Source organism: Humulus lupulus, chromosome 1, assembly GCF_963169125.1.
Source record: "Humulus lupulus chromosome 1, drHumLupu1.1, whole genome shotgun sequence".
Lineage (NCBI taxonomy): Eukaryota > Viridiplantae > Streptophyta > Magnoliopsida > Rosales > Cannabaceae > Humulus > Humulus lupulus.
This window is the reverse complement of record NC_084793.1, coordinates 305,045,603-305,059,437: the sequence shown is the minus strand read 5'-3', so window position 1 is coordinate 305,059,437 and position 13,835 is coordinate 305,045,603. Positions and strand designations below refer to the sequence as shown.

Below are 13,835 nucleotides of genomic sequence, written 5' to 3'. Positions count from 1 at the left end.
ATACAAGCCAATCTTACACCAGACCCTTAATTATATTGACGATATCCTACTTTTTTCCCCAGATAAAAAGTCTCATACAAAACTCCTGACCTAATTTGCGGATATCACTAAAAAATATGGGATTATCTTATCAGAAAAGAAAATGGTCTTGGACCAGTCCAAAATTGAGTTCCTAGGGATGAAGTTTCATGAGGGCACCTACGAAGCCCAACCTCACATAGCCCAAGAACCTCAAAAATTCCCCAATGAAGGTCTAACAAAGACCCAAGTCCAACAGTTCCTATGAATCGTAAACTACCTCAGAGACTTCGTGCCCCACCTGTCAAGCTTCACAAGCCCATTAACCAAGATGCTTCAAAAGGTTCTCCACCTTGGGCAAAAGAACAGACGGAAGCGGTGAAAAACCTGAAAGAATTAATGAAAAATCTACCACCACTACAGATTCCATCAGATGGTAAAAGAATCTTGCAGACTGACGCCAGCGACAAAAATTGGGGAGCGGTCTTATTAGAAAAAGACACCAACAACAAAAGAAAGGTGTGCGGATACAAAAGTGGAGCATTCAAAGATTCCCAACTCCACTACCATTCTACTCGAAAAGAAATCCTGACAGTCAAAATGGGAATCATGAAATTTGAATTCCTCCTCACCAGTCATAATTTCCTAATAGAAGCAGATATCTCATCTTTTGAAGGAATGCTCACATTCAAACAAAACAAAGCTGTCAATGCCCAACTACTCTGACTAGCCACGTGGTTCTCTCGCTACACCTTGAAGGTAAAACACATCAAAGGAAAAATAAACACCATCCCAGATTTCATGTCACGGTCAAGCCGGAGTACTATAAATATGATATCCCAAGAAACTAAAAAACCCATCCCTCTAGTTTTCATGGCAAACCTTTCAACAATCATCTCTACATTTCCAAGGGATGCTCAAAAGGTTATCAATAGCAAGACCCCAAAAATAAAGGCCATCTAAAATGCCCTAGTTATTCAATCCACCACTATCAGAGGTCATGGAAAATCGATGGCAAAAGAATTAGGCTTCCATCCAAAGTACCCATTTTCCAAACTATTTCACATGGAGAATATCATTTTCATGCCAAAAAATATCACCACATGTTTTGGTACTTAATGAGCTCCTACACTATTGCTATTGAAGTTCATACCATAGGCCTCCGAACATCAGTTCGTAGCTACATGCAAAGGCTAGACCTACGCCATGCATACCAACATCCGATGGAAATGTTACAATGGTTCAAGCCACTATCTAATTGGAATGGTCTGCTCACCCAACAATGGGAAAAGACCCGTAACAAAAGACCAGCTGGTTTCTCTTACCCAGCTGATGAAAATGTGGCGAACCTAACAAAGTGCTACACCTTCCTGTTACTAAGGCTAAATGTCAACCATGATTTGTCATTTACACCAAGTGTCCAAGTATACAGATTCAGTGAAAACCCAATGGTTGTGATTGGGAACCCCGAACACAGACAACTGGAAAAACTGATGTTTAGTACAAATGACATAATTCCTGAAGAAATATGGCCACGACAAGTAGATGACGCACATTGGGAATAGAATCCGACAGAATAATCACTAAAGATGGAAAATGATATGGATTATTACAATCAACATTACTCCAAAATTGAGGTTGATTATAATGATTCGATCTTCCAAGACTCAACAACCTGATACCTTGTGCTCATATCCACTAACGACATCATTAAGAGAGCTTGATGAAGAAATAATTAGGGGATTATCAATCACGAAAAGACCTATGTCACCAACACGTGGAGGACCAAGTATGTCTGATGAAAATGGCAGTGATGATTAGTGCATGAATTTTAGCCCCAGTCATGAACCCATCATCAAATAAAAACAAACCCATGTGACCTCTGAGAAGATTTGCCCATGTGACACACCCAGCTATGTTGACCAGATTTGCCTAGGTAATAAGCGTGTTTCTGAAAAAATACACTGAAGTTTGTAGACATTGTGCGGACACCAGAGATTCCCTGACATTTGTAGTTATTCCTGAAGACAATAGAGATTCCTTGAATTTTGAAAAGACAACTCTACGTCCCTTTGTATTAGTATTTTTTAAAACAAAAGTTTGGAGTGACAGAGATTCCCTCAGTCTAGGGAAGGGTGTATGTAACTTTTCTTTGTCGTCGTCTTAGTGGAAGGGGATTATAAATACTCATCCACACTCACTTGTAAGGGCATCAGTTTCTGAATAATAAAATCTTCTCTTTATCTACATCTTCTATGGCTTTCTAAATCCCTCTTTGGGCTCTTTCTCGTATTGGGGAAGCATTAGGATAGAATCTGATTGTTCAACATTAGGTAGTATAAAGATACATATCACCATCTTTATAGCAATGATCAATCTTAAACAATATCCCGCCATGGCAAAAGTAGACGCCAAATAGAGGATGTGCATTGAAGTTGAATCTTACTATATAGACTAGCCTTGTGTCTACATACACCCTTATCCGCCAATAAAAAACCCTTATCCACCAATAAATAGTATGTATTGACTTGGTGGTAAATCATCTAATGTAAATGTAATGTCCCAAATTCCCTAATGTGGCTTAATCTAGGTTAGGGGGTCAGGAAGGCCATAATTGATTTAATATGCAATTGTGTGATTATATGCATGATTATGTGAGTTATATTATTATATGATAAATTGCATGCATGTGGGCCCACTTCTTATTAAAATGACATTTTTCGTAATTTTGACCCGTTAAGGGCATAATTGTATATTTATGTGCATGTTTGTGAATTATGGTTGAGACAACATTATTATGTGGATATGTTTGAGCTATTCGACATGAGACGATCTTAGGATGAAAGTTAGCAGTTTGGTCATAACGGGGTTAATTACTAGACTCGGGGTGAGCCTGAGGGTTATTTGGTAATTAGTACATTACCAGGGATGAACGGGTAATGGGTTAGGATTTAATAAATATTTAAGGATATTAGGAGTAACAGGAATTGGATGACGTTAATTATGATTAACGAGATAGGTGGGGAATGAACATTATGCCCTTGGATGGCTTTGCAAGATTAAATTAGTTCTAGGGGCAATATGGTCATTTGGGTTGTTAGATAGACTTAAGGTTAGTAGGCTGTAGAAGGTCTAAGGTAGCAAAAACAGAGTGTTTAGCTTCTCCATCTCTCGATCATCTTTCCCTCTCTTTCCGTTAGAATTTTGAAGCTAAACTTGAGGATTCAACTGGAGAATTAAGGCTTGAGAGTTTAGGCTAATGATCAGCAGCTGAAGGGGGTTCAATTCGTAACTTGGGTAAGGTTTTTAGATTGAAGTTTCAAGGCTTTTACTTTATTTTTAAGGTTAGTTTAAAGCTTGATAGTTTGATTTGGATTTGTGTATATGGTGATGTTTTAGTTGTTGAGAGGCTTGGGTTTTGTTGTTTAAATGGTGGATATGTTGTATAAATGTTTGGTTGTGAATTTGGGATTGATTTGGTGAAGATTTGGTCGAGTTTGAATTGAGAAAGATGAAGGGGAGCTGGGTTTGTGGGGTTAAGTCGCGACTTGAAGGTATCCCAGAGCCTCCCCTGGACTTTGTCAAGTAGGCGCGCTGCGACCCATAGGGTCAAATCGTGGCCCATCCCTGGCACCCCAGACAAGGGCCTCTCTGTCTCGGGGGCGCGTCGCGGCCCCTCGGGGGCAGGTTGCAACCTGCCCATCCTTTTGTTCCAAGTTGGGTTTTAGCTAGCCTTTAAGCGTGGATTTTCATTCCTCTAAGGTCGAGATCGAATATACTAACCGTTTTAGTAGGATTCGAGGTCATGGGAGCAGAGTTTTAGTCCATGAACCTTTTATTACTTATTTTATTGATGGAATTTCATACTTGGTTATGATTAGGTGACCGCTAAGGGGCCTAAGGATCGATCATTCTCAAGGGTCATTCTTTTATTATTTCACGCTCGAACCAGAGGTAAGAAAACTGCACTCAATATGTGATGCATGTGATGCATATGATACATGTGATTATGACATGACTTACTTTTGAATGGCACAGACTTATTATTCAGGGAACAACATTGGTGTTTAGTATTGGTCGCGAAGTTCTGACTTATCAGTCATGATTAGCAGTAGTACTGAGTGTTGGTCGTATGGTATTGACTTATGATTCAAGAACGATATCAACGTGTTTAACGAAGACTGAAATGATTAGATCTAATCAACATGAGCATTAAATGCTTTACCGACTTATTGGTCGAAGAAAACTAAAACGCTTGTCTAGTATAAAGGCTAGTTATTTAGAGTCAGGGTTAAAAGGCTCAGGTGACTGAAACGTCACATGGCTTGGGGCGTAAAACCCCAGAGAGACTTATTAGTCATCTATTCAGAGAGATTTATCAGTCATCTACCCAGAGAGACTTATTAGTCATCTACCCATAATGACTTATTAGTCATCATCTGATTAGAGCTGCAAGCCCCAAAATCAATTATTTATAATGTATACATCCAGTAATAAGTTTTCTTGCTGAGCTTGGCTCACAGGTGCTGTAACGCCCCAACCCCTGGGACCGTTACGGTGTGCCTTGTAAACAGTGCTAAACTCGCTAATCGAGTCATTTGACCAAAACGTGATCTAAGTATGATTAGCGGTTTAGGGTTTAAACACTTTGGTTATGATGTAACGTTTCATTAGAACGTTTAATATATACATTGTGATCCCGAAAATATAATTTCAGAGTTTATTACATAAAATATTTACTACAAGTCGTTCTAAGCAGCAAAACAGGGTTTAACCCTAGTTCCACTTTAAACCTCGGCCGTGGCGGTCGAGCAGCTGCCAATGTACACGTCATCACCTAAGCTCTTCAACTCAAGGATGGTCCAGCTTCCTCTTGCCTTTACCTGCACCACATAGCACCCGTGAGCCAAAGCCCAACAAGAAAACATAACACTTTTCATAAACATTATCAAATGATTATCATTATAATCACATTGAACATAAAGCTTTCAAACCAATGGGTGAACATCACATGATTCTAGCGGGAGAGTGGCTGTTAGGTAAGCCACTAGCCTCCAAGCTCTCTTTTTTAGCGGGAGAGTGGCTGTTAGGTAAGCCACTAGCCTCCAAGCTCTCTTTTCATTCATCGACCCTCAGGGTCGGTCAGGCATTAATGCTCCTTGAGTCATTCAATGCTAGTAGTCGATTAGATCTAATCTCTGTTGGCTTGCGTGATTCACGCTAAGGCCGTTCTGACAAATAAGTCAGCGCTACCTGACCTGTGTCCAGTATCACTGCCGAACCTGACTAGTGAGTCACAGCTTCACAGATAATACTAACACTTTTGTCGATCTGACTAGTTAGTCAGTACCATACACAAGTAAGCAATGCTATCAATATATACCATATGCCTGTTATCCAAGAATCGGGCATTCAACATGCTTACTAAACAGTTTCTAGCATAGTCATGATCATGCACAAACTCAGAGACTCAAGCTCTGACCAATCTCATATTCATCATTCATGGCATGCCCTAATAGCATGTTTCTCGTGCATTACATGCGACACACTTAATCATCCAACATGCCTCAACAATAGTCATATGCAAATGGGCAAGATTGCTAAGCATTCATTATGCTATCAACATTTACATTTAAACATCCAACATGCATCAATAATAACCATGCATGTCATACTAAATAATCAACCAACATGCTTCAATGATAACCATGCATGTCACATAAACACAGGGTGCAATTTTCTTACCTCAGATTCGAGCTAGTACCGATATAAGAACGATCCTTGAGAACGATCAACCTTTAAGCCCTTAGCGGTCACCTAATCATAACCAAATATGAAACACCATCAACAACATGATAATCAAAGGTTCCACACCAATATCTATCCCCCAAGAGATCAATCCAAACTAATCCAAGTAGTAGGGACACTCCCGAGGCCCATAGCTAAGTTCCCGGGGTCAAAACGAGCAAACGGGGTGAAAACAGGGCAAGGGCTGCGGCCCTAGCACCTTGAGCCGCGGCCCCCAGGGTTCTCTGAGGCTAGGGCTGCGGCCCAAGCCGCGGTGCCCAGCAAGACCAATTTCTTGACACCTGCTTTTTCGAACTAGGGCCGCGGCGCCCAAGAACAGGGCCGCGGCCCCCAACCCTGGGCCATTCCCAAACGCGTTTTAAGCACTCCAAATCTTCCAAAAACATACCCAAACATTCCCCAATCATCAAATCAAAGTTCCCAAGCTTCCCAATACTTCAAAACCCTCAAAACCCAAAGCTCAAACCAACCAAAAACTCAACAATTAACAAAGTCCAATTCTAAGCTTTAAAACTTTAAAAACTTAAAACTTCAAACTTAGATTACCTTCGATTAGGTTGTTTCTCGTCAAATCCTTCGGTTAAGAAGCTTCTAATCTTTCCTAGGATCGCTATGCCTCGACCCTCGCTTGATTTCGACTCCTAGAACTCAAGATTTCCTAAAAAAGGCTCAAATGGTAAAACAGACTGTTTCTAACGTACGTTCTTATCTGTCAAGCTACTTCAAGCTTAAGTAACCTCAAATAAAACCTAGTGCTCGGGGTCCCAAAAACACCCCTTGGGACACTATAGTCAAAACTTCCAGAATTTCACCCTGATCTCAAATATTCCCAATCTGTCACCAAATAAACATTCCTATTACCCCAAATTTGACCCCGTTATGACAAAACCGCCAACTCATAATCTAAGATCGTCTCATGACACATAGCTCGAATATATCTCCATAATAATGAAATCTCATTCACAAATTACAATACGCACCCAATTTACAAATATGCCCTCAACAGGCCAAATTACCAAAATGCCTTTATCATTATAAATACACCCATATGCATGCATTTATCATCATATAATAATATAATTCACATTAACATGCATATATTCATTTTATAACATATTAAATTAATTATGGCCCTCCCGGCCTCCTAATCAAGGTCTTAAACCTTATTAGGAAATTTGGGGCATTACAGGTGCTATGTTGTGCAGGTAAAGGGAAAGAAAAACTCACTCAGCCTTGAGTGGATAGCATAGGTGTCGATGTGTACATATGCGACCGCTTGACCACTATGGCCAAGGTGTTTCTCAGGGGAACTACGGTTTAACTCTATTTTTGCTGCTTACGTTGGTGGGTTGTAACTTTTATACTGCAATGACCATTTTGCATTGTAAATAACTTTGTAAACACTTTTATGGGCCCATGTACAGTTTAACGTTTTAAATAAAATTTATTCATTCCTTTTGACCGAGATTTTCACCATGGCCTGTTAATAACACTTAGATGCATGTTTATAACCTAATGACTTATTTAGCAAGTTAAGCACTATTTGAAGTACACACAGTGATGGTCTTGGGTCATCCAGAACGTTACAATAAAGATATGTGGTTTTCCGCTTGTCACAAAGTTGTGCTTGGTGGTGTTTTGTTCTTCTGGTGATGACGCCTCTTCTTCTATGATTGGCTCTATTTGAGGAAATCCTGTTTCTCTGTCTACCCCTGAAGCTTTGGTGTGGTTTGTCATAAATTGGTGTAGGGCTTCGTCACTGCTGTCATCATCTTTAATCTCCTATAATTCATATTTCCCAGAAGATGATTGCATTTCATCGCTTGAGTCATCTAGCTCTCCATTGAGATTAATCTGAGGGAGATTGTCTAAGCAGTGTTAATGGATAATTTTCGTGAGGTAATTTGTCTTTTGGACCATGAGCTGGTTTTTTGTCTCTCTATCATCCGCCTGCTTTTCTTTTTGTTGTTTCTTTAGTTGGTCTTCTTCTTCAAGGATTCGTTTAAGGCGAAGTATTTGATCTCCTCTTTTGGTTGGTATTGCTAGTGGCTGGGAATGTTGTGGCAGCGTTGAAAAAAATCCATGGAGTGGGGTTTACACCTGGGGATAGAGAGACTTCCTTTTCCTGAATTTGCATAGCGACATATTGACTTTGCAGACTTTTAAGTTCTGCCCCCTTTGCTTGAAAGATGTCTTGTGGAGCATGTTGGGACTTTTCCATATTTAGCAGTTCTTCGTGCACGTTTGAGATTATGTAAACAAGTCTGCTCATAGTCATGTCCACCTTCGAGATTTCGTCGCTGAGTTTGCTCATCTTATAGCTGATGTTAGAGAGCTTTTCATCGATCCATGCTAGAGTTTTGTTTTGGGCTAGCATGTTCTTCGTTTTCCAATTCAAGACGGCCTCGCACGGGAGATTTTTTTCAGGGATCCATCAGGCTCTCAAACTTTTGGATTTGTGATTTTTGGTTGGTGGGTTGTTGTACCATCGTCATCTATAAATGATGCAGATAGTGGAAAGTCGCCTTTGTGGGTATTCATCATGAGGTGGTGAGCAATTTTTGAGTTTGGTCTTTTTTGCTTGTAACATGGTGAAACCTTTTTTGGTTTTGGCTGAGGAGGGATCAGTGGGGTTTGGTCATCTTCGTCCCATCCGGTAGGTGAGAAAGGGGGATCGGACGGGGAATTGAAGGAGTATTTGAATAAATAATTAAATTTTCCAAAAGTTTTCCAAAGAGGAGCAATATATGTATGTCCTGCCTCCCATATTTCTTTTAATTCCTTGCCGGTACTAGTCTTCTTGGGGATTCTTTCTGGTTCTTCCATGTTAGTGCAATCTAGGCAGTTGCATATGTCCCAATAAATATGCCCTGAGGATGACTTGTAGGCATATATGGGGACTCCATTTTTTTTCGAATGAGGTGATTTTTACATTTGTTGGTATGACTGAGGACATCATATACTGAGTAGAGAACATCTTAGGTGTATCTTCCTTCTCTTGAAAGTTTATTTCAATGGATCCATCTTTATTTGTGGAGTACGCTAGATCTTCTGAATGGATTGTAGGAGGCGGTCTATGGATCCTTTTGTAATTAGTAATCCATGAGGTTGAAAGGATTTTTTGCAGCTCTTCAGTAGTGATTTGTCTTGGTATGTGGATGCAGCTTTGCTATTGATTTGTATCAACATTAATCATTAGTGCGTCTAAGCTTCTCGGAAGTGCTATGTTAATGGCATGGTTTTGGACTATATAAGCCATTTGATAGTGCAATGTAGCACCGATGGATCCTGGATCTTGGTCTAAACCCACAATTTTTAGCTGAACTTTTAAAGCATCGAGAAGTCTTTTATATTTCAAAGACATGCAAAAGTTTGGGTAGAATGTGAGAATTATCGTACCTTCATTAAGCATCATTTCAAGAGTACCGATAGAGGCGTGTGAAACTTTCGCATTCGTGTATCTAGGAAAGTGATCCTAGTACCGACAAAATCCCCAAGAAGACTAGTACCGACAAAGAATTAAAAGAAGGAGATTTAAAAAAAATATGGCTTTTTAGCCATCAATGTGCAAAAATATGGGAGTTAAACTTTCTTTAATTTGTATGGGAAAATTTAATTAAAAAAAACTTAGTTTACGGGAAAACTAATCCCATATTGGAAATAAAAATTAATCAAAACAAATGAGCAAAATAAGGGGTACTATGGTAATTAACATAGCCAAAACTCCTTCAGCCAAGTTCATCTTCTCTTTCATTTTGCCCTAGCTGCCTCACCATCTCCACCATAGCCAAAACTCCTCCACTCGGCTGCCTCACCATCTCCACCATCATCTTCGGCCACCCACCCTCACTACCTACCAAGAACACCCCAGCCGCACCTCCATGAAACCTAGGCACTCCTCCACTCGGCTGCTTCACCATCATCTCCGGCCACCCCTTTACCACCTGCCAAGAACACCCCAGCCGCACCTCCGTGAAACCCAGCCACCTTCACCACCTTAGGAGCAAACCTCCATGAAACTCAGCCAAGAACACCCCAACCGCACCATCGACGAACACAAACTCTATCCGCGCATCTCTGCGCGATTCCATTCGCGAGCCCCCAAATCCAAAACGACGGGGATAGGCTGAGGTGAGGAATGTTCTAGTGGTGGTCGGAGGTTAGGAAGAAGGGTGGCGCTTGGGCTGTGTGCGATTTGTGGTGCTCGGAGCTGTGCAAAACAACGGGGATGGATGGGTTTGCAACGGGGTTTTGCGCGTAGGGGATGGGGGTTTCTGGTGGTGGTCGGAGGCGAGGGATGAGGTTGGTTCGTGGTAAGATCTGGTTTTTTTTTTTTTTTTCTGTCTTGAGATTTGTGGTAACTAGTTACCTTCATGCTATTTGTTTGTATATTTTAAGAGGTAGCTGGTTATCTTCACATTCTGATGTGTGTATATTTATGGGTTCTATATGGTAACTGGTTACCTAGGTTACTAAATCATACTTACTCTTCTTCTTTTTTTCCTTCAAACATGATGTTTTTTTTTTCATTTCTAATATGAGTGACTCATCAACCTCTTATGATAATTGGTTACCCCTCTTATGGCAGTAAGTTACTAATCGCACTGTAACTGGTTACCCCTCCTGATACATGTTATTTAACCTCTAAGATTATTTTTTACATAAATGTGAAAAAACACAAACAAGTAACTGGTTTCCCCTCTAGATAAATGTTATTTAAGCTAGCTGTAGGATTTTTTTTTACATAACTTTGAAAAATTAATTAAGTAACTGGTTACCTTACCCAGGTTTTAAAAAAAATGTACAACCTAAAAAATGGGAAAAATGTTTACAATAAATAAAAAATAATAATAAACACAATTCATATTACAAAAAAAAAAAAAAAATTTGCAAAACAACCATGGAAAAATTTAATATAAAAATAGTTATATAAAATTATTATATAAAAAAAATAATCAAATAAGCTAAAAAAAATAATCAAATTACAAGCATACATTTCCAAATTCATAAAACTTGATTAAAAGTGAAAATATGGCATAAACAAACTTTTATACAAAAATATTGGAAACTAAACCCATAAAAGTGAAATTAAAACAAAAAAAAGCCATAAATTAACTTTTCTTGAAAAAAAGTCATATTTTTGTACAATCTATTAAAATTCTCTTATAATATGTAATTTTCACTTAAAAGAAATATAGTGTTTCAAGATTTAGTCCATAATAATTTTGTTTTTTCATAATTGATAGTTTCTTTTGTTACATTAACTTCTAACATAAAGCAATATCTCAACAGTATTATATATTAATCAAGTAATAGCAAAATAAAACTCTATCCTAACTAATTTCATAATTATATATTGATCAAATATATGATTGCATCAAATATATAACTTGTTATTGTGTAATTATTATTTCTGTGTACATAGTTGGTATTTGGCCCAATTTACCGTACGATTGATATATGATTATATTGGAAAACATATACACTAAAATTAATAAAGAAAAAATATGAATAGTGGAGATGTCCTGCCAAAATCTTCTATTATTAACTTGAAGAAAGTCCAACTATTTTGGTTCAATTTTCATATAAAAACAATAAAAGTGCATATATAAATATACATGATTTGACTATATATATCCAATAGAATAAAATAATAAAGTAAAGTAGAAGCAGTAGTAGTAGCTGAAAAGCCAACATAGCATCATATATAGGGTTTATCTCATCATCACTGGTATAAAAAGGCAAATTAATTAACCAATAAGCAATGTTTAGTTGCACTATTGTGGTCCATTAATTTTAAAAACTTGATGATTAGGGTTCCATCATCATCATCATTGCACTCGAATAATACATGTAAATTGTCAACCATATATATCATTAATCAATAAAAAAAAGCACTACTTCTACTCTTCTAGGTTAAATACCAAACAAGAAAAATGTAAAAGACAGTACTACTGGTAACATTATTATTGAGAGTTATCTCATCTTTATAAAGGACAAGAAGGAAGGCATCACACAATTTGATGAGGAGGCAGGTAGTAGTAGTGTGCGGAAAATAAAGTACTGATAATAATAATAATATCAAAAAACTCCAAACAGCATGGATGTAGATAATGTTTTCCACATGACTGGAGGAAATGGCCATACTAGCTATACAAATAATTCCTCCCTTCAGGTCTAGCTCTCTCATCTCTTTTTCTTTTTTTCTTTTCTTACCTTATTGTTTTCTCTGCTTAATTAATTGTATATTTATAAGTTGTATTGTTTTTATGTGTATATATATGTATATGTAACATTAATATACATAGAAGAAGGCCTCAGATATGGTGAAACATATAACCCTAGAAACAGTGCAAGAACTTTACCTCACAACAACTCCAAAAGTCTTGGGAATAGCTGATCTGGGTTGTTCTTCTGGTCCAAATACTTTATCTATTATCAAAGATATAGTCGGTGCTGTCCAAACGGCAAGTAGTAAGATCATGGTTCCACCACCAGAGTTCCAAGTCTTTCTCAATGATCTTCCAACAAACGACTTCAACTCCATCTTTAAGTCCTTACCAGATTTTTCAAAAAAACTTCTCAACAAAGAAAGACAAGATACTACTACTACTACTACTACTCCTTCTATCTTCATAGGAGGTTATCCTGGCTCCTTCTATGGAAGACTCTTACCCAACAACTGCCTTAACTTTGTCTATTCTTCTTACAGTTTGCACTGGCTCTCCAAGGTAATATATATATATATGTATATAACAAGATTTTCTCATCATCATTTCATAAACTTGTTTGATATGTATAATAATGTTATTATAACAGGTTCCTCCAGGTTTATATGATGAGAAGGGAATGTCTATAAACAAAGGAAGTATTTACATCTCCGAGAGGAGCCCAAAAGAGGTTACACAAGCATACTTGAAGCAATTTCAGAAGGATTTCTCACTGTTCCTTCGAGCAAGATCCAAGGAAGTGATTCAAGGTGGAAGAATGGTGCTAATTTTGTTGGGAAGAGAAGGCCCTGATCATCATGTTGACAGAGGCAACTCTTTCTTTTGGCAACTCTTATCTCGTTCTTTTTCTATATTAGTCTCCAAGGTATATACATATATATACACTACACTTGGTAATTTAACTTGTGAAGTAAGTACGTAATAATTTGACCCATTACATAATTATATGTGTGTAGTCATTATATGTTTGTGTTATATATATAGGGTGTTATTGAGGAGGAGAAGGTTGATTCTTACGATGTGCATTTCTATGCACCATCGAAAGATGAAATTGAGGAACAAGTGAGAAGAGAGGGCTCTTTCGAATTGACCCTATTTGACATGTTCGAAATAGAGAGGAATAATAATGACATCAATGAGAGCCATGGAATGACCATTGCAATGACAGTAAGGGCTATACAAGAATCGATGATTAGTCAGCACTTTGGAGAAGGGATTTTGGACAGTTTCTTTGAAATTTATGCAAGGCTGATAGATGAAGAAATTGCTAAAGAAGATATTAGGCCAATCACTTTTGTTGTCGTTCTTAAGAAATTGTGAACAATATTAATTCATTTCAAAGTATTGTATATTTTTTCAAAGTTTCTTACAATTAATGTAGTGAAAGTGCTTTTTTTTTTTTTAAGAAATAAATTAACGACAGTGCGCATGCGCGTAGGTCCTTAGAGGGCCAGTTAGGCTATTGTTCTTTGTGAATTATTGGGTCTAAAAGCCTTACATCTGCTCTGTCTCTCTAGTTATCTGGATAAGAGGTTCACACCAACATGACAACATGTATATAATAAGACATTTTAGATCGATAACTTTGTCTGAAAAAGTAATAATAATAGAAAGGAAATTGTCGCAAAAAGAATGAGAAGACAAGAGTTAGTATATGATCTCTGCAAAGTTCTATAATTTTACTTTTAACTTTAATTCCACACACATTAATTAATATATTTATCATTGTAACAAAAGAGATTTTTTGTGTCACTTGTTAGTGTCGGTCAAAGGTGTCGA

The 13,835-nt window shown here is 37.8% G+C and overlaps 1 protein-coding gene across 1 annotated transcript; it reads left to right on the top strand.

The window, feature by feature from the left end:
* The first annotated feature begins 11,779 nt into the window (after positions 1 to 11,779).
* LOC133812666 (probable methyltransferase TCM_000336) lies at positions 11,780 to 13,455 on the top strand. Its single transcript, XM_062246463.1, has 4 exons — positions 11,780 to 12,001; positions 12,135 to 12,557; positions 12,646 to 12,921; positions 13,041 to 13,455. Exons 1-4 carry the CDS (start codon positions 11,927 to 11,929, stop codon positions 13,374 to 13,376), a joined length of 1,110 nt encoding a protein of 369 aa, XP_062102447.1. The 5' UTR covers positions 11,780 to 11,926; the 3' UTR covers positions 13,377 to 13,455.
* Positions 13,456 to 13,835: the final 380 nt, after the last annotated feature.